This window comes from Nerophis lumbriciformis, linkage group LG33 (genome assembly GCF_033978685.3).
Source record: "Nerophis lumbriciformis linkage group LG33, RoL_Nlum_v2.1, whole genome shotgun sequence".
In the NCBI taxonomy this organism is placed as follows: Eukaryota; Metazoa; Chordata; class Actinopteri; order Syngnathiformes; family Syngnathidae; genus Nerophis; species Nerophis lumbriciformis.
Genome location: NC_084580.2, coordinates 5,504,545 through 5,526,750, shown reverse-complemented (window position 1 = coordinate 5,526,750; position 22,206 = coordinate 5,504,545). Strand labels below are relative to the sequence as shown.

The 22,206-nt window shown below is 40.1% G+C and overlaps 2 protein-coding genes across 3 annotated transcripts in view; one reads left to right on the top strand and one right to left on the bottom strand.

The window, feature by feature from the left end:
- Positions 1 to 22,206, top strand: part of top3b (DNA topoisomerase III beta) — a 104,733-nt gene that overhangs the window by 16,249 nt on the left and 66,278 nt on the right. For both annotated transcript variants that reach the window (XM_061928964.1, XM_061928963.2), the window contains exons 2-4: positions 11,215 to 11,346; positions 14,827 to 14,933; positions 19,365 to 19,439. In XM_061928964.1, the coding sequence (XP_061784948.1) occupies positions 11,215 to 11,346; positions 14,827 to 14,933; positions 19,365 to 19,439 (314 nt within the window). The remainder of the gene's footprint in view (positions 1 to 11,214; positions 11,347 to 14,826; positions 14,934 to 19,364; positions 19,440 to 22,206) is intronic.
- On the bottom strand, positions 560 to 9,355 carry LOC133576004 (interleukin-17F). The gene is made up of 3 exons (XM_061928987.1): positions 9,243 to 9,355; positions 7,341 to 7,516; positions 560 to 788 (listed from the first exon to the last, which is right to left on the bottom strand). The coding sequence occupies exons 1-3, from the start codon at positions 9,255 to 9,257 to the stop codon at positions 560 to 562; spliced, it is 420 nt and encodes a 139-aa protein (XP_061784971.1). The 5' UTR covers positions 9,258 to 9,355.

The following is a 22,206-nucleotide window of genomic DNA, read 5'->3' as shown; positions in this document are numbered from 1 at the left end:
GAAAACAATTTTGAATGTGTTTTTTTTTTTTAAACAAAACTTGATTAAAAGATTTCAATATAAGTACTTTTTGATAATTTTGAGCGCATTTAAAAATTTGGCGATAACCGTGAAAATTTTGGTCACAATAACTGTCATAAAAAATGTTCATACCGTGACATCCCTAGTTGATGGTGGCCATTTTTTAAATGGCTCTTGCTCAGATATTCTAAACGTGTGTACTTCAGGCATCTAAAGCTGTAGTTGCTGTAATTCTTTACAGGCAAAAAAAATGACACTTGAGTCAATGATTTGTTTAAAAGTGGATGACATAACTAACAAACTAGCGAAGCACAACTTCAAGCATAAGCTTCTTTTTGAGGATGTATAGAAATAGTGGTACCTCTGGTGTCTACTGCCTTAATTCGAAAGAAAGAAAGCCTTAATTACTTTAACTTGTGATAATAATGGTAATAATTGAGTTTATTTTGAATATGCTTAGCAGCATTACGTTTAGGAACATAATTTTGTTACACTTGTACATATTAAATCATTCTAATTACATCAGAGAACATACCAATCAGCTGTGCCTGGAAATAACACATATACATGCTATGGTGATGAGTTCAAACTCCAGAGAGTAGCTCGCTGTCGGCAAACAGCTGGGGTTCTTCTTGAGGACAGGCATCCGTAGAGATACAGGTATGGTCTCTAGACCAAAAGCATTGTCGAGCCCTCTGCAGGAATGGCTTGTGTGGCAGCTGGCTTCATGAATAACCTGAGGTACCCGGTTCAAGTCGATGTTCTCACTAGACAAATAGAGCAGAAAAAGATCAGACAGCTAGAGAGTGTGTATATGCATGTAACACACTGTATATATTAGGAATCGACCAAATCATCGGCCAGGTTGATTATCGATGCTGCTTTTTAGTTTTTTGACATATATCCGCATTAGGGATGTCCCGATCCAGGTTTTTGCACTTCCGATCCGATACCGATATTGTTTTTGCACTTCCGATCTGATACCGATACTGACAGATACCGATTCTGACCGATACTGGCCTATCCGAGCATGTATTAAAGTTTAAAGTTATTTAGCCTACTTAGTTGTCAGAATCATATTGAAAAGGATTTTAGTACTCTTGATAACAACTAGCCAGCTGAATTAGGGGAGTTTGAATAATACACAATGGTTGGTAACAAGAAACTGACCTGTTTATTCAAGGATAAACACAAAATAGACACAATTATACATGACAAACAAAAATGGCATCATTGAACTAGGGCTGGGTGATATGGCCTTTTTTTAATATTGCGATATTTTAAGGCCATATTGCGATACACAATATATATCTCAATATTTTGCCTTAGCCTTGAATGAACACTTGATACATATAATCACATCAGTATGATGATTCTATGTGTTTTGATTGATTGATTGAGACTTTTATTAGTAGGTTGCACAGTGAAGTACATATTCCGTACAATTGACCACTAAATGGTAACACCCCAATAAGTTTTTCAACTTGTTTAAGTCGGGGTCCAGATATATACTATCAGATATATACTATCATCATAATACAGTCATCACACAAGATAATCACATTGAATTATTTACATTATTTATAATCCGGGGTGTGGAGGGGGGCGCCGGATGTAAGTGTCAAAAAGACAGCCAAAAGAGTTTGATATGAGAATAAATCTAAAGTTAAAATATAGGGTAGAAATGCACCCATTTGCAGGAAAAGTAGTCTTGATTTTCAAAATTTTCTTTCAAGGCTTGCATGTCTACATTAAAACATTCTTCTTCATACTGCATTAATATATGCTACTTTTAAATTTTCATGCAGAGAAGGAAATCACAACTAAATAGATCACTAATTTTTTTCAGACGGTGTTGATCTGGAAATTTTTGCTTCAGCATTTTGATGGTGTGGACGTGTGGCACCGAACGGAGATAAGCGTCTCGACAGACATTACAATATTTGAACAATGATGACAAAAACGGTTTTCTCTGTCGTGTCCGTGTGTCGAAAATTGTTATGCGCTTATTTTTTTATTTGATTTTGTGCGTGGCATAGATTTGCCGTGCGCAGAGGACGTTTGAGCAGGCGCGCACCTTAGCGGCTGCGCTAGCATCACAGCTAACGTTAGCCATGCTGCTACCTCTCTGCTTGGGGAGGACGTATAGGTATGTGACGTATGACGTGACAGTATGTGACGTATGTCGTGACAGTATGTGACGTGTGTAAGAAGGTGCGCTTGCTGTCTGTGAGAAGGAGACACAGGAAAGAGTGAGAAGAGCCTGTCGTGTAATGCCAGCAGCTAAAAGCAACTGCGTGAGAATTGTGGATGTGTTGAAGGTGTGCTGGAAAATGCGGAAGGGAAATTACGGAGCAGCAGAAAAGTGGAATGTATTATTTAAATCGGTGCGTTGGAAAACACGGACCGGAGTTTTTTTTTAAACTGAATCTGGATCGGCATTTTCCCATGCCTTGCCGATACGCATTTTTTGGCAAATATCGGCGGGCGATCCGATCCAAATATCGGATCGGGACATCCCTAATCCACATTGGACTTTTTAATCTACTGTATATTGGCTTTTTTAATTAAATTTTTTTAATATTGATAATAAATAGTAATATTTAACCTCTATAATCACTACTACTGTCATTCAAATGTAAATGTAACAATCATTAAACAAGCGTCTTTGTAACGACGTGGTCGCATAGTGATGCGGGTGTGGTTCTCCCAAGGATGCAGACGGCTTCGGACACAGCTTGCAGGTAGGAAAATGATTTATTTAAAATATAAATCATTCGATGAACAAACAAAAGACGTGCAAATAGCAAAAGGCAAAAACAAAAGGACTAGCGTGGGAGCTAGCAGGCAAAATGGCATAGCGTGAAAAGCTAGCGGGAATCAAAGTTGTCGTCATCAGTTGTGTAAGAACAAACTAGGAAGCCAGACCGAGTGAGGCCAGGGCAAAGACTAAATAGCCCTCTGATTAGCGCCCGGGCAACAGGTGCGCGTCCCGGACACTAACCAGAGGCAGTTGTATACAATCTGCCGTCATGGCAACAGAAATAAACGAAACTCAAGGTGCTGAAAACACATGCGACTCAAACATAAACAAACTATGATCCGGGCAGCGGATCGTAACAGTCTTTGCCTTTTTTAACCCAACAGACCCATTTAAAACTGGTCATTTTGGCTCAGATGCAGTTGCACATCTGTGTCCAGCATTGTCCCGCCCACGGCGCCATCTGATTGGTTACAAAAACTGTGCACAAGTAAGAGGCAGAGCCAATGAGAAATCATGATATTTCACGTTGGTTACTGAAACCACGCACCGGTAAGAGGCAGAGCCAATCAGAAGCCAGTCTTAGGCAGGCTCACGGTTGAGAAAGTGTACGGATGTTTCAAAGCAACTTAAAATGAGAAAATACTCACAAAATTGTAATAAACATCCCAGTTCTCTACATGTCACAACCACCAGTAATGTTAATATGAGCAAAATACCGTACAAAACTTAATGGACATAAGCAGCAGCTCTGCTCGCTTGTAGTACCTTACCATGTGCCTTTGAATCACTTGAAACACATCTGCTGAAATGATCACTATGGAAAGAGTCTGGTAGCGTAGAAGCATGTTTGTGTAACAGATAGATTAAAGAACTTTAAACTCGTCCATTCAGCCATTTTCTACCACTTGTTCCTTTTCAGGGTTTGCAGGCGGTGGGTTAACTCTGTCTCGTATTGCATAGATACATGAAGAGGATAGAGAATATGTGCCACACAAAAGCTGTGGAACAGCAAAGCAGTTGTCGTGCGGTATTTGTATCCCGGAAATATTTTGTAGTTGCCAGTATACGTGTGTGCAGGCTGCCTAATAATGCATAATAATACAATATGTGGATTGTTACGATCATGCCTTGATGAAGATGTTAACAACGTAACTAGGGATGTCCTGATCCGATATTTGGATCGGATCGGCCGCCGATATTTGCCAAAAAATGCGTATCGGCAAGGCATGGGAAAATGCCGATCCAGATCCAGTTTAAAAAAAAAAACTCCGGTCCGGTTAAATAATACATTCCACTTTTCTGCTGCTCCCTAATTTCCGTTCCGCATTTTCCAGCACACCTTCAACACATCCACAGGTCTGTGGATTCTCCCGCAGTTGCTTTCAGCTGCTGGCATTACACGTCAGGCTCTTCTCACTCTTTCCTGTGTTTCCCTCTCACAGACAGCAAGCGCACCTTCTTACACACGTCACATACTGTCACGTCATACGTCACATACGTATACGTCCTCCCCGAGCAGAGAGGTAGCAGCATGGCTAACGTTAGCTGTGATGCTACCACAGCCGTGTGAGCAACGCTCCCTCTAAGGTGCGCACCTGTGCAATTGCGCACTGCTCAGGCGTCCTCTGCGCACGGCAAATCTATGCCACGCACAAAATCAAATAAAAAAATAAGCGCATAACAATTTTCGACACACGGACACGACAGAAAAAACAGTTTTCGTCACCATTGTTCAAATATTGTAACGTCTATCAAGACGCTTATCTCCATTCGGTGCCACACGCCCACACCATCAAAATGCCGAGGCAAACATTTCCAGATCAACACCGTATGAAAAAAATAGTGATTTTTTTAGTTGTGATTTCCTTCTCTGCATGCCAGTTTAAAAGTAGCATATATTAATGCAGTATGAAGAAGAATGTTTTAATGTAGACACATAGAATCATCATACTGCTGTGATTATATGCATCAAGTGTTCATTCAAGGCTAAGGCAAAATATTGAGATATATATCGTGTATTGCAATATGGCCTTAAAATATCGCAATATTAAAAAAAGGCCATATCGTCCAGCCCTAGTTCAATGATGCCATTTCTGTTTGTCATGTATAATTTTGTCTATTTTGTGTTTATCCTTAAATAAACAGGTCAGTTTCTTGTTACCAACCATTGTGTATTATTCAAACTCCCCTAATTCAGCTGGTTAGTTTTTATCAAGAGTACTAAAACCCTTTTCAACATGATTCTGACAACTAAGTAGGCTAAATAACTTTAAACTTTAATACATGCTCGGATAGGCTAGTATCGGTCAGTGTCGGTCAGTATCGGTATCGGATCGGAAGTGCAAAAACAACATAGGTATCGGATCGGAAGTGCAAAAACGTGGATCGGGACATCCCTAAACGTAACCTGTATTAATACTTAAATATTGCTTTTGATGGTCTGTATATATGCGTTTGCATATACAGTGATACATAGAGGTATGATTTTTCCAGTTAGGTAGCTTTTCTGCGAATTGCTACGCTTTAGGTTGTGAACAAAAGTTAGTCTTACGAGGCTCCCCACTGCCAGTTGATGTAGTGAATGTCACAGTTAACCCCGTGAATTCCAACCATAACATCCCGTATTAATAACTAGCAATCACTTATATTTAGAGATCAACACAACCATGGGAACATCCATCCATTTTCTACCGCTTGTCCCTCTCGGGGTCACAGGAGTGCTGGAGCCTATCCCACCTGCATTCGGGCAGAAGGCGACAATGGGAACATAAAAAGTGAATTTTAAGGACAGTGCCGAGAAGAAGAAGCGGATGATATTCATTTCAAAATCATGACTGAACATCAGCCTTTTCAAAAATATTGTAATAAAAAAACTGGAAATATGTGATGTATATGTAGGTTAATTTGTGTCTTTAATATAAAAGCTTTTTTTGACACCGAATTTTTATTTTATGATTTTTTTTTTTACATCAAGTTTTGCGGACGCTTTCATTGAATACAAAATTGTGATAAAATTCAGTTTAAAAATTCAGTTTGTCAAAGTACAGTGTGTACATATTCAGTGGAAAACAATCACTGTATACAAATTCAGTGCAGAAATAGATGTACCATATTGTAACCGTATGCGTGTTCAAAATAACTAATACCATAACCATAACGTGGTGAAATTTAAATTGATCTTATCACTGGTATCAATAACATCGACTTATGGATCGTTCAACCCTTTTCAGTGATCGCTGGCAGTCTGACACTCGACAGACACAGCAACAGCGCACACACACATGCACATCTTGCTGGAATATTATCCTCTCTCTAGACTTGTATTAATCTACCTGTTAATTTCATGGTAATATCTGCTAACTTTTTGCTGTAAAGCAGTTGAATTCTGTTAAAGTGAACTAAGCACTTATTGTTCTGTTGTTTCAAGATAGCTTAGCGTTCGCATGGTTCCTTGTCGTCTGCTGCTCTCTTTTAGCCTCTCTCTCCAGTTCCACGGTGATGTTAAAACTTGTGAGAATGTAGGTTATATGCCACAATTGTAGTAATATTAACTTGGAAGGGCCGCTCTGCTTTGAGTATGGACATAACTGTCAAAAACAGTTAGCTGTATTCTTGCTCCTAGCATTATTAGTCACCTTGACTGTCAACAAACAGACCAAGCTGCAAGGTTGACTTTTTTGTCATCAACATTGAAAGGTATCTTTTTCACAGCAATTGGGCAATAATGATCGGTGTCCGATCAATTGAAACGCAGTGGTATCTTTTTCTTTTTGTGCGCGGCCATCTTTTTTCGACGCATTGACGTAAGGTACATGACGTTGAAGTATTTACATCATCGATGACATCGACTAAGTTAACGAATCGCTGCTGCACTAGTCGTTACGTATATCCATTAATTTTCTAATGCTTGTCCCTTTCAGGGTAGCAGGTGGGCTGTAGCCTATCCCAGCTGCACTCGGACTCCTACATAATATAGTTATAGTAAAACAATTTCAAAAGCTCTTTCTCCGGCTGCTGACATTCAAGCTAATGTGTTGCGTCATTTCCACTTCTACGATGTGCACAACACTCAAAGTGGCTGTTTAGTGTAGTTGTTGTTAATACTTTATTATTATACTTTCAAATGTCTTGTGCATTTCTTGGTTACTATCCACTCTAGCGCAGTTCCAGCTAGTCTTATTTTAAAGTTTGCAAAACAACTTATCCTGTTGTTTCGCTACTTTACATTCAAGCTAGCATAGCAGTTAGCATGCCTTTCTCTCCTGCTCTTTCTTGCTCGGGGTGTCACATGCTTCGCTATTCCTCATACTTAACTATGATACTTTTGAGAAATGAGGTTTATTTGCCACCATGGAAGCAATAATAGTAATTTAGAATTATGCCTGCTGAAAAGTGGCTAGCAGTAAAACGGTGGATCGACCCAAAAACATGCAGGTTAACTATTTTTCATGGTTGACTAAAAATGGCAGTACGAACACAGAATGCAATTATTGAAAAATGAGCTGTGAAAAACTCTCAAAGTATTTCTTTGTGTTCAAGTTGAGACTGCACTTACATATAATTCCAGGGGGCAATACTGCGCTCATTGATGTGGCTGGGTATAGTGACCATCTGGCCGTAGTAATCCTGCAAGCTGTATGTACAGATTGCTTCGTCGATACAATGGCTCTGCAGTGGCATAGCCAGGCACTGGTGGACAGCCAGCAGACACAGCATCAATACACGTAGCAGCTGGACATAGACAAAAAACAAGACTTGGTATTCATGTTTATATTTCTTTAATAAAATCCAGCGTTTGTAGCTACAGAGTAAAAGCATACCCCCTTTTGCCTAATGCGAGCTACCATATGCTCCAAATCCCTGCAACCTTGCATAGGATAAGCAGTATAAATGATGGCGGAGGACATAACATGGGTACTCGCATTTATTTTGCATTTAATTAAGGATTTTTGTGTCAGAAAATGGTGGCTTCAAGAATTTTTAATCAAATCAAATTATTAGGATGTGATTCTAGATTCAGACGATTCCAAAATGTTATCTTTTTTGTATACTTTTGATAATTAGTTACCAGATTTATAAAGTCAGGCAACGGCAATTTTATTTGAGTACTGCTGTTGACTAAAGTACATGAGTGAAAAAGTAAAAAATAACAGGTGCCAGATACGCATAAAAAACAACTAAGATATACATGACTCAAACATATAAACATTGGTAAAAGGTTAGAAACATGAACAATAAAATAAAAATAGTGTCAACATCTCACCCTGGTTCAAAAGCCAGGTAGGAAAGGTGAGTCGTAAGACGGAATCTTAAGTGGACAGTGAAAACGATAGTACACATTTCTAACGTGTATAGGAAATTCTATCATTTGTGAGCTGCAACAGTAAAAGCCCTATCTCTACTGAGCTTACACTGGGGCATTCCATGAATTGCAGTATTTCCATAAGTATTGTCTCAAACTTTTCTTTAGAAAAAATGTCATTTATTTTTGTGAATTGTTTCAAATTGAAAAATGCTGGCTTTCACCACTACGCTAATCCAGTTAAAAATCCCTGTCCATCCTAAAAACCTGGTATGTAACTGTTGGCTTCTTATGCTTTGATAGAAAGCCCAGGTTAACAGGGGAGGATTCACAACAAACACCAAGATTTATCACTTTAGTCTTATAAAAGGAGGATTTTATTTTTTCCAAAATTGAAACCAAAGGGAAGCACCTACAGTGGCCTAAGATTTAAGAGAGGAGGACTAAATGTTATTAAAACGGACACAGAAACGTTATTTTGTCCAAGTAAGTTATTAACCACTCCGTGGCAGTACTACTACATATGTCCATACAATACTCTAAACCAGTGATTCTCAACTGGTCGGTTGGGACCAATTTTCACTAGGTTTTTTCTTCCTGGTAGAGATGACGTGATGACGTTTGCACACGAGTCTCGATTGAACGATGAGACCCGATAGCAATTGCGAGTTGTTTGAGAGCTGTTTTTGCTCACGCATCTCAATAAATTAGAATATTGTACAAATTATCTGGTTATATGAGTTCAATCAAAGTCACAGATTAAAGGCTCATTAAGTTGTTGCTGTTATTTTTCTTTTGATTACAAACCAGTGTATATTTGTAAAATGTTTGACAATTTAATAAAAATTGTTTACAATTTTTTGTAAACTAATCATAAATTATAATGAAATGAAGAAATAGTTCCTTGAAACATTTCATCCTGTATGTATGACAGGTCGCCCATTGTAAATATAGAGTGATGGTGGGTCCTGCAACTAAACAAGTTGAGAATCACTGTTTTGTACAATACCATGTATAAACATATTGTGAGCCACTCTGTTAGAAGCAGACAGTTATTCTAAAGAACTAATATTACATTTGCACATGTGCAGAAAAATAAACACATACACAAACAATAATGCTGTAAAGAACAAGGTCAGAAGAAATACAACTTACCTGAAATTTTTCCATTAATGACTTTCAAATGGAGTTCAGTGCACTAAGATGATAGTTGAAGTCTTTAGAGGTTAATATGTTGTGTTATGTTTGTTCTTCACCACATCGTTTGCTTGTGGGTTTTGACTACCATTCCTGATATAAGCCTTTTTATTTGCTCTGTTCCTCTCAAGATGTGTGTCTGTGTGTGTGCGCGAGCATGCGTGCGTGTGTTAACCTGCACATGTGTAATTAGAATTTTAGTGGTATTAGTGTGTCATCATTTCAATATTGGTCGGAGGACACATGATGGTCACTCTGTTCATTCATGTGTGTTTTATCATGTAATTGGTATTCAACCTTGAGTGAATAATTTGATCCACAGAAAATATGACGTGTAACAAATGTAACCAAGGGAACACTTACTACTACCTTGCTTACGTTCCTGTAAAAGGAGATGTCTATTTAACATCTCTATAACAGTTTGGAATAGGCCTTGAATTTTCATAATGATATGCACGATGTAGACAAAGTTAGTATGTATATTTTGGAAGTTTCCAAACACTCTTTTTTTTGGCATATGCCGTTACATTGTATTGAGGAGTTTGTAGTCGTTACTGTTAATACAGTCGTGGTCAAAAAGTTCACATACACTTGTGAAGAACATAATGTCATGGCCGTCTTGAGTTTCCAATAATTTCTACAACTCTTATTTTTTTGTGATAAAGTGATTGGAGCACATACTTGTTTTTCACAAAAACATTCATGAAGTTTGGTTCTTTTATGAATTTATTATGGGTCTACTGAAAATGGGACCATTCTGCTGGGTCAAAAGTATACATACAGCAACATACATTATGAATTTTGGTGATGTAGAAAAGTTACAATCAAATCAAATTAGCTTCATGGCATGCCTCTTAACTTCATGTTAGTGATTATGATTGACGACACCTGTTGACTTCTCTGAGCCCATTTAAATAGGGCTCATGTGCAGTCATTAGACTCGGTTACAAAAGCGACAATGGGAAAGTCAAAGGAACTCAGCACAGATCTGAAAAAATGAATCATTGACTTGAACAAGTCAGTAAAGTCACTTGGAGCCATTTTAAAGCAGCTTAAGGTCCCAAGAGCAACTGTGCAGACAATTGTTTGTAAGTATAAAGTGCATGGAACAGTTTTGTCACTGCCACGATCAGGACGAAAACGTAGGCTATCACCTGTGCTGAGAGAAAATTGGTCAGGATGATCAAGAGACAACCGAGAAGCACCAAAAAGCAGATCTGCAATGAATTGGAAGCTGCTGGAACGCAGGTGTCAGTGTCCACAGTCAAGCGTGTTTTGCATCGCCATGGAGTGAGAGGCTACCATGCAAGAAGGAAGCCCTAGCTCCAGCAGTGACACCTTAAGGCTTGTATAAAGTTTGCTGCTGATCACATGGACAAAGATAAGACTTTCTGGAGGAAAGTTCTGTGGTCAGATGAAACACAAATGTATCTATTTGGCCACAATACCCAGCAATATGTTTGGAGGAGAAAAGATGAGGCCTTTAATCCCAGGAACACAATTCCTACCGTCAACATGGTGGTGTTAGTATTATGCTCTGGGCCTGTTTTGCTGCCAATGGAAGTGGTGCTTTACAGAGAGTAAATGGGACAATTTAAAGGGAGGATTACCTCCAAATTCTTCAGGACAACCTCAAATCATCAGCCCTTAGGTTGGGTCTTGGGCGTAGTGGGTGTTAAAACAGGACACACGTCAAAAGTGATAAAGGAATGGCTAAATCAGGCTAGAATTAAGGTTTTAGAATGGTCTTCCCAAAGTCCTTCATGTTATTCAACATTTTGCTGTTCACATTTTTCATTTATACATTTGTTTATGAAACCTGTCTTTTAGTGTGAGATACAGTACAAAGATACACAAATATTCATACAAAGATCAAATAATGCAATTTAGGCCAAAAACATATAACTGTGTTTTCCTTTCCTGTGTTTAGGAAGTTGCACAAGCCGAAAGGGGCTCAATGGATCGTGCTGGGTCCATGAATACAACGGTGTCTTCCATGGACAAACTGCACACTATAAGATGACTTCAGTTTGTGGACATGTGATGAGCTTGGATTTCATTGGTGGGTCTTGTATCTCACATAATAAGCGCTATATGTCTTTCGCTAGGATATGAATTCATAGGCGGAACTGTCTGTGATTTTTGTGTGGATTGGGATCCCGGATGCATAGGCTGAGGGGAAGGCTCTTAAACAGAGTACTTCACTGAAGAAAATACTTCATTAAACAAGTGTTGAGTACTGTCACAGTCTTAGAGTTAGTAGGCGTCTAGAAGAAAAGTACAAACAAACTACAAGGACAAAGCAACAAACGTCTTGAAAGACAAACTACAAACAAACAAGGGGGCTTATCAAAACTAGTCTGCTGAACAAATCCACAATTGGGGAACAATGCAATGTAGCTAAATGAAGTACAAAGAAGCCACAGGAGTCACACGGGAACATAGAAGTCTGACGCCCTCCTGGTGCTTCCAAAATAACGGCAAGTGTTTGCAGTTGCTGATCGTTAAACCCAGAGTCTAAAACAGAAACTTAAGTGACACTCAGATATCAGAATGTAACCGCAACCGAAGCATTGTGCATAAGACAACATAGACTAAGATGAACCTGTTGGCTGTAGCGATAGGTTTTACATTTTAAATACTGTTTTAAATACCGGTACCCGCAACGCTAGCTTTTAGCCTAGTTTATGAGAATTGACGAGAGCCTATAGGATGGAACAAATTATACTTCGACCGATGTGTTTTTTTCAGTGCCAAAACCAAACATTAGTAGTCAAGGATGCCGATAACCGACATTTGGAGCCGATATTCATTTGCAAGAAAAGTTATTTAAAATTAAAAGTGTACATCAGTAAACAGCTGGACAATGCTTGAAGTGGTGTTTTTTAACATTATTTTTTAGGATACGTCGGACCAGTAGTGACATAATGCTAATGTAGTGGTTAATTGAGTACCAAACAACATCAGGGGATTTCACACACACCTTTATTGCATGTTTCTAAGAGAAGCATAAACATTTGCATTTCAAAATATGGGAAATCTCGTGAGAAAATTGGTACAAATATGGGACTTTTCTACATCACAATGACTTGCCATCTTCTCATTGTTGTAGCAGTTTATGGATTTATTACATTGTAATAATAATTGAACGATTACAGCAAAAATAATAACCACAATTATTTTGATTGATATTGTAATCAAAAACATGCATCTGGGGATAGGTTGATTGGCAACACTAAATTGCCCTAGTGTGTGAATGTGAGTGTGAATGTTGTCTGTCTATCTGTGTTGGCCCTGCGATGAGGTGGCGATTTGTCCAGGGTGTACCCCGCCTTCCGCCCGAATGCAGCTGAGATAGGCTCCAGCACACCCCGCGACCCCAAAAAGGGACAAGCGGTAGAAGATGGATGGATGGATGGATATTGTAATCACGATTAATTACACAATTATTCATTAATTTGAACACATGATGAGTATTTATTGTCCCACCAAAACTCAACTTTAAGTATAGTTAGAAGAACAAACTTGAATATTAATTAGTAATGAATAATGCACAAAAAGTAAAACAATTAAATGATAGCAATAACAATAATCTTAAATAACAATAGCAACATAAGAAAATGAAATTCTGTTTTCCCGCTGTAATTGTTTTTAATCCCATTTTTTACCTTTTACACTGAGTAGTCGTGAGTTCAATCCCGGCCTCTGGATCTTTCTGTGTGGAGTTTGTATGTCCTCCCCGTGACTGCGTGGGTTCCCTCCGGGTTCCCTCCGGGTACTCCGGCTTCTTCCCACCTCCAAAGACATGCACCTGGGGATAGGTTGTTTGGCAACACTAAATTGGCCCTAGTGTGTGAATGTGAGTGTGAATGTTGTCTGTCTCTCTGTGTTGGCCCTGCGGTGAGGTGGCGACTTGTCCAGGGTGTACCCCGCCTTCCGCCCGATTGTAGCTGAGATAGGCTCCAGCTAGGCTAATGGTTTGTTACATTTTTCTTTGAAGTTATATTTATCCTGGTTTTTTGTTGAGAAAAATTGCTGTTCATTTTTGGGTAACAGGTTGTAGTTTGCTTTGTGCATAATTTTAGCAGTTTGCAAATTCATTATATCGTGGAATTTCAATATTTTCGATTCGATAAATGAAGGGTTTGAATGTTCTCCATATCCAACATTATGTATTTTTGTAACAGATTTTTTTTTGTAACTTTATTTTACTTTTTCAATGTATTTGTATTTGTGTTTGACTTTGTCTTCTACTGTTACCGAATGGCATTATTTTAGTTTTATTCTGTTTTAAGGATAGTCCGTTTTTGTCAAACCATCTTTTTAATATATAAATTTTTTCTGTTTTCATTTGTAATAGTTTCTGTGTTCTCTCTCCTGAACAAAACACACTTTGTCTGCAAATAGTACAACCTTTAAGCCTTTTGTAACTTTACCACTTAGTGATTCTTGATAAGGCATACTAGCGCTGTGACAAACAAAGAGTAATAACTATGGTGACATCCCAAACTTCTAGTAGACATGCTGTTTTTTTCACTCATTCGCTCCTTATCCGTTTCACCGTCACAAGGTCTTTTTCGATTATTATAGTTTCATAATAGTGAGAAGCGCCACAATTGAAATCAAAATTCAATTAATTGTCTAGCCCTACTACATCGAAAAGGTTTCCTCGTGCTCAACCATGAAATATTGGTTTGTTGATTGGCGTTTATTTCGAACATGTATACATACAGTTTTAATATGATACATTACATATTTGACATACTTTCATTTTTCTTTAAAACATGTCCGAAAAGGTTGCAAAAAAGTTTGGGGACCACTATTGTAGCGGATAGGTGAGACATTTTTAAAGCTAATAAAATTGAGGTCTATTTTCCTCTGAAAACCACATTTCTTAATCCGATTGCGATTTTTGTGGGCGGGAAAACTACAAAATATAGTGACCCGATGGGGTTGCTTATATCATCATGTCATGTATAATGAAATACGCATCCATCCATCCATTTTCTACAGCTTGTCTTTCTTGAGGTCGCGGGGGTGACTGGAGCCTATCCCAGCTGCATTCGAGCGGAAGCGCGGCACATACTGGACAAATCGCCACCTCATTGCATTGCTACTACACAGTGCATCCGCAAAATTATTCACCCAACTCACTCTTTCCACATGTTATTTTACAGCCTTCATTCATTTTTTAACCTCAAAATTCTACACCCAATACCCAATAATGACATTTTTTTTTTTAATTTGCAAATTTTATTTATTTAATGTACAAAAATCACACGTACATAGTACGTATTCATATCCTTTGCTCAATTACTTTGGCAGCAAATACAGCCCTAAGTCTTTTTGAATAAGATGGCACACCTATCTTTGTGCAGTTTTGCCTATTGCTCTTTGCAGCACCTCTCAAGCTTCATCAGATTAGATGGGAAGATGATTTTCTTCCAGGATGTCTTTCAGTGAATAGCAAGGAATGGCTCCTACAACAGTATTTCAAGACTAATGAGAAAATCCTCTGTCAACATGATCTGTGTTTTTAAAGGTAAATACAACAACTGGGATCAGGTGGACCCAGCAGAACTCTTCAGCAAAGCGCCGACAGAAAAAAAGGAGGTCAACCCTAAACTCAGCATGGTGAAATTCCTGCAAGTATGTTCAAGCTAAAGTTTTTTCCACATGTACGCAGCTATTTTTAGAAACATGTACGGTATAGTCCCTAACTTTTCAGTCTAAGTCTACTCACACACACGCACTCTCCATTTAAAATAGGAAATCTCTGTCTATATACAAACCCCGTTTCCATATGAGTTGGGAAATTGTGTTAGATGTAAATATAAACGGAATACAATGATTTGCAAATCCTTTTCAACCCATATTCAATTGCATGCACTACAAAGACAAGATATTTGATATTCAAACTCATAAACTTAATTTTTTTTTTGCAAATAATAATTAACTTAGAATTTCATGGCTGCAACACGTGCCAAAGTAGTTGGGAAAGGGCATGTTCACCACTGTGTTACATGGCCTTTCCTTTTAACAACACTCAGTAAACGTTTGGGAACTGAGGAGACACATTTTTTAAGCTTCTCAGGTGGAATTCTTTCCCATTCTTGCTTGATGTACAGCTTAAGTTGTTCAACAGTCCGGGGGTCTTCGTTGTGGTATTTTAGGCTTCATTATGCGCCACACATTTTCAATGGGAGACAGGTCTGGACTACAGGCAGGCCAGTCTAGTACCCGCACTCTTTTACTCTGAAGCCACGTTGATGTAACACGTGGCTTGGCATTGTCTTGCTGAAATAAGCAGGGGCGTCAATGGTAACGTTGCTTGGATGGCAACATATGTTGCTCCAAAACCAGTATGTATCTTATCTGTATGGGCGCCTTCACAGATGTGTAAGTTACCCATGTCTTGGGCACTAATACACCCCCATACCATCACAGATGCTGGCTTTTCAACTTTGCGCCTATAACAATCCGGATGGTTCTTTTCCTCTTTGGTCCGGAGGACACGACGTCCACAGTTTCCAAAAACAATTTGAAATGCGGACTCGTCAGACCACAGAACACTTTTCCACTTTATATCAGTCCATCATAGATGAGCTCAGGCCCAGCGAAGCCGACTGCGTTTCTGGGTGTTGTTGATAAACGGTTTTCGCCTTGCATAGGAGAGTTTTAACTTGCACTTACATATATAGCGACCAACTGTAGTTACTGACAGTGGGTTTCTGAAGTGTTCCTGAGCCCATGTGGTGATATCCTTTACACACTGATGTCGCTTGTTGATGCAGTACAGCCTGAGGGATCGAAGGTCACGAGCTTAGCTGCTTACGTGCAGTGATTTTTCCAGATTCTCTGAAACCTTTGATGATATTACGGACCGTATATGGTGAAATGCCTCAATTCCTTGCAATAGCTGGTTGAGAAATCCATCCATCCATCTTCTTCCGCTTATCCGAGGTCGGGTCGCGGGGGCAGCAGCTTAAGCAGGGAAGCCCAGACTTCCCTCTCCCCAGCCACTTCGTCCAGCTCTTCCTGTGGGACCCCGAGGCGTTCCCAGGCCAGCCGGGAGACATAGTCTTCCCAACGTGTCCTGGGTCTTCCCCGCGGCCTCCTACCGGTGGGACGTGCCCTAAACACCTCCCTAGGGAGGCGTTCGGGTGGCATCCTGACCAGATGACCGAACCACCTCATCTGGCTCCTCTCGATGTGGAGGAGCAGCGGCTTTACTTTGAGCTCCTCCCGGATGGCAGAGCTTCTCACCCTATCTCTAAGGGAGAGCCCCGCCACCCGGCGGAGGAAACTCATTTCGGCCGCTTGTACCCGTGATCTTGTCCTTTCGGTCATAACCCAAAGCTCATGACCATAGGTGAGGATGGGAACGTAGATCGACCGGTAAATTGAGAGCTTTGCCTTCCGGCTCAGCTCCTTCTTCACCACAACGGATAGATACAGCGTCCGCATTACTGAAGACGCCGCACCGATCCGCCTGTCGATCTCACGATCCACTCTTCCCCCACTCGTGAACAAGACTCCGAGGTACTTGAACTCCTCCACTTGGGGCAAGATCTCCTCTCCAACCCGGAGATGGCGCTCCACCCTTTTCCGGGCGAGAACCATGGACTCGGACTTGGAGGTGCTGATTCTCATCCCAGTCGCTTCACACTCAGCTGCGAACCGATCCAGTGAGAGCTGAAGATCCTGGCCAGATGAAGCCATCAGGACCACATCATCTGCAAAAAGCAGAGACCTAATCCTGCAGCCACCAAACCAGATCCCCTCAACGCCTAGACTGCGCCTAGAAATTCTGTCCATAAAAGTTATGAACAGAATCGGTGACAAAGGGCAGCCTTGGCGGAGTCCAACCCTCACTGGAAACGTGTCCGACTTACTACCGGCAATGCGGACCAAGCTCTGGCACTGATCATACAGGGAGCGGACTGCCACAATCAGACAGTCCGATACCCCGTACTCTCTGAGCACTCCCCACAGGACTTCCCGAGGGACACGGTCGAATGCCTTCTCCAAGTCCACAAAACACATGTAGACTGGTTGGGCAAACTCCCATGCACCCTCAAGGACCCTGCCGAGAGTATAGAGCTGGTCCACAGTTCCACGACCAGGACGAAAACCACACTGTTCCTCCTGAATCCGAGGTTCGACTATCCGGCGTAGCCTCCTCTCCAGTACACCTGAATAGACTTTACCGGGAAGGCTGAGGAGTGTGATCCCACGATAGTTAGAACACACCCTCCGGTTCCCCTTCTTAAAGAGAGGAACCACCACCCCGGTCTGCCAATCCAGAGGTACCGCCCCCGATGTCCACGCGATGCTGCAGAGTCTTGTCAACCAAGACAGCCCCACAGCATCGAGAGCCTTAAGGAACTCCGGGCGGATCTCATCTACCCCCGGGGCCTTGCCACCGAGGAGCTTTTTAAATACCTCAGCAACCTCAGCCCCAGAAATAGGAGAGCCCACCACAGACTCCCCAGGCACTGCTTCCTCATAGGAAGACGTGTTGGTGGGATTGAGGAGGTCTTCGAAGTATTCCCTCCACCGATCCACAACATCCGCAGTCGAGGTCAGCAGAACACCATCCTCACCCTACACGGTGTTGATAGTGCACTGCTTCCCCTTCCTGAGGCGGCGGATGGTGGACCAGAATTGCTTCGAAGCCGTCCGGAAGTCGTTTTCCATGGCCTCACCGAACTCCTCCCATGTCCGAGTTTTTGCCTCTGCGACCGCTGAAGCCGCACACCGCTTGGCCTATCGGTACTTGTCCGCTGCCTCAGGAGTCCTATGAGCCAAAAGAACCCGATAGGACTCCTTCTTCAGCTTGACGGCATCCCTCACCGCCGGTGTCCACCAACGGGTTCTAGGATTACCGCCACGACAAGCACCAACTACCTAGCGGCCACAGCTCCTGGTTGAGAAAGGTTTTTCTTAAACTGTTCAACAATTTGCTCACGCATTTGTTGACAAAGTGGTGACCCTCGCCCCATCCTTGTTTGTGAATGACTGAGCATTTCATGGAATCTACTTTTATACCCAATCATGGCACCCACCTCTTCCTAATTTGCCTGTTCACCTGTGGGATGTTCCAAATAAGTGTTTGATGAGCATTCCTCAACTTTATCAGTATTTATTGCCACCTTTCCCAACTTCTTTGTCACGTGTTGCTGGCATCAAATTCTAAAGTTAATGATTATTTGCAAAAAAAAAATTGTTATCAGTTTGAACATCAAATATGTTGTCTTTGTAGCATATTCAACTGAATATGGGTTGAAAATGTTTTGCAAATCATTGTATTCCGTTTATATTTACATCTAACACAATTTCCCAACTCATATGGAAACGGGGTTTGTACATACACATTCACTTGCTCTTGTGTGAATTTTGGCCACAAGAGACCTGAAATAGCAACACTAACCATCAGGCATTGCAAAGCCTACTGTATAAAATTTGTAGAAACCAACACTAATCTACATGGAGCCCAGGAGATAATAAGCATGACTGCTGTACATATTTTGTGTCACCCGTACATGGATTGCATTTACATCTGCCATTCTACAGAATTCTATCATCGCACATGTTCCGTTGCTAAATACAATCTAGATCAAAGTAGGGCTTGTCGTTGGTCAAGTCGTTTTTATTGGCCCCCAAAGGATCCCTTCCAAAAATGCAATACATAGTCAAGGCCACATTTCACTTTGGCCCTTGGAAGCAAAAATTTTGGGCACCCGTGATCTAGATGTTTTGATGTTGCACAGTTTAAAGAACATTTTCCCAAAAAGCCCAGTTTTACCAAAACGTAGTAGAAACTTTACTGAATGCTGAGTTTTAGGAAGTTTACTTTGCCCAGAGTATATCAAGTGTTCCACCTTTGAGGCCAAAAACCCAGTTTTGCATCTCAACGAAAGGCTTGAACACAGAAAAACATAAGGTTCTGAAATCATCTATGTACTGTAATTTTGGACATGGTCTGAGGGTCTATCTGACTAAAATGTGAATTAAGGACAGTTCAGTGTACTGTATTGTGCGTTGTATGTTTGAAGTTTCTCTGAATTGTCTTACCAGGTTGAAGCCAGAGGATGTGACTTCTTGGTGTTATGGTTGGACTGTGATAAAGAAGGCGAGAACATCTGTTTTGAGGTCAGAAAAACATGTTTTAAATTTTTTTTGTGTTTTTGTTTTCCACGTTGTCTTCAAAAGCGTATGGTCATTCCTGCAAAACAATGAATATTTTTTCAAGAACGTTTTCCCCACATGCTATTCGTAAAGAAAACAAAATGGGCACATATAAATGCAATATATGGACATGGCAATGTAACGTCAATGACACTTACATCCAAGATAATCATATGAACGATACCATGGATGACATTTGGATTTCAGAAGTGTGGGGTGGGAGTGTTTAAAGGTATTTTTCTTTTTGTCTTTTTTTTTTTTTAATCTGTGTAAAACAAATGTCTTACTATTTGACTAAAACCTTTCTTAGATGCATGTTTTAGACTTTAAGGAATACATGACAAACAAGTTATTTATTTTGATAGTAACAAAATTAACAATAAAAACATTTATGAGTTGTCCAAATTCAAATGTTTTTATGATTATGACAGGAATCCATGGAGTGAAATTACAGCCACACACAATGTTTTTACTCACACCCAACAATTTGCAAGTAAAATATATATATATTTTTTCTTCAATTAAAAAATGTTACGCAGGAAAAAAAAAATCAAGTTAAATAAACACTAACTAAAGTTAAAACATTTGGCGGTAATATTCCACCTTGCACGATCCACACACTTGCACTCAGAGCACCCGTAGTTTGCACTCTACGACAGATGTTGCTGCTGAGTCAATGTAAGGCCGTCAGAGCTTCTGTTATTTGCCCATTGTGCCCTCCGCCAAAAATAACAAAGAAAAAGAAGCAAGGTGGGGAATAAAATGACAGACAGAATAGAGGGGAAACAAGCTCAAAATGTAAGGCAACCTGTACGTTTTAGCTATGACGTCTTAAATTGTTAAGTGTATAGACTTATATCCATTCATCCATTTTCTCCCGCTTGTCCCTCTAGTGTTTTGTAAATAAAGAGAATTGATTGACATTGACTCAGTAGAACCACCTGTTATTGTAGAGTGCAAATTACGGGTGCTCTGAATGCAAGTGTGTGGATTGTGCAGGGTGGAATATTACTAACAAAGAGGTGGAATATTACTGGCAAAAGTTTTAACTTAAAGAAAATTGTTTTTAGAATTGATTGAAATTGACTCAGCAGCACCAGCTGTTGTTGTAGAGTGCGAATTGTGGGGGGCTCTGTGTACAAGTATGTGGATTGTGCAGGGTGGAATATTTCTGGCAAAGGGGTGGAATATTACTGCCAAATAATTTTACATGAAGAAAACTGTTTTTATACTGGTAAATCTTTTTTTAATGGAGAAACATTTTTTTATACTTGCAAATCGGTTTTTTTACTTGCGGAAACTTGGCTTTATACTTATATTTTTTTTTATTTATTTAAAGAAAAGTATTTTCTTATACTAAAAACATTTAAACACTTTTGTTTTTGCTCCCATTTTTCATGAGACGAACTCAAAGATTGAAAACTTTTACTATATACACAAAAACCTACTCCTCACAAATATTGTTCACAAACCTGTGTACCGTATTTTTCGGACTATAAGTCACAGTTGTTTTCATAGTTTGGCCGGGGATGTGACGTATACTCCGGAGCGATTTATGTGTGAAATTATTAATACATTACCATAAAATATCAAATAATATAATTTATCTCATTCATGTAAGAGACGAGCTGGATATCAGCAATCGTCACACACACGTCAACCAATGAAAATTCGGTGGAGGCGGGTCATGGCAGAAATGCATTGTGGGAAAAGAAGATGCTACAGCAATCGTCACACACACGTCAACCAATGAAAATTTGGCGGAGGCGGGTCATGGCAGAAGTGCATTGTGGGAAAAGAAGATGCTACCTGCTACGGTACTACTTCCAACATTTCAACATTGCCGGTAACTTATAAAGACAAAGGGCTGAACAAAAATGTCACCGAAAAGGGAATCATATACTGCAGGTTACAAGCTGGAAGTAGTGAAATATGCAGCAGGAAATGGCAATCAAGCAGCAGAAAGAAAGTTTGGAGTAAACGAGAAACTTGTAAGGGACTGGCGAAAAGCGGAGGCTACTATTACTGAAATGAAGAAAACTAAAAAAGCTAATCACGGGCTAAAAGCTAGGTGGCCACAGCTCGAGGAACAAATTCACAAATGGTTGCTTGAACAACGTGCTGCCGGGAGAGGCTTGTCAACCGTACAGTTGCGTCTCCACGCCCAGGTAGTTGCCAAGGAGATGAATATACATGACTTTGCGGGAGGACCTTCTTGGTGTTACCGCTTCATGCAACGTAACCGCCTCTCTATCAAAGCAAGGACAACCATGTTCCAAAAACTACCAGCGACGTACCGATAGAAGAGGAAGCGCGCATTGTCTACCTTTGGAGTTGGCAGAGTTGTTTAGAAGCGACACCAAGGAAGAATATTTCATTGGATTTAGCGATCAGGAGTGACAGATTGTTTGGTAAACGTATAGCATGTTCTATATGTTATAGTTATTTGAATGACTCTTACCATAATATGTTGTGTTAACATACCAGGCATGTTCTCAGTTGGTTATTTATGTGTCATATAACGTACACTTATTCAGCCTGTTGTTCACTATTCTTTATTTATTTTAAATTGCCTTTCAAATGTTTATTCTTGGTGTTGGATTTTATCTTATAAATTTCCCCCAAAAATGGGACTTATACGCCAGTGCGACGTATATATGTTTTTTTCCTTCTTTATTATGCATTTTCGGCAGGTGCGACTTATACTCCGGAGCGACTTATACTACGTAAA

Coding starts and splice junctions, on each gene's coding strand:
- LOC133576004 (XM_061928987.1), bottom strand. Junction 789..7,340: donor ATTGCCCCCTGGAATTATAT/GTAAGTGCAGTC, acceptor CTATTTGTCTAG/TGAGAACATCGACTTGAACC.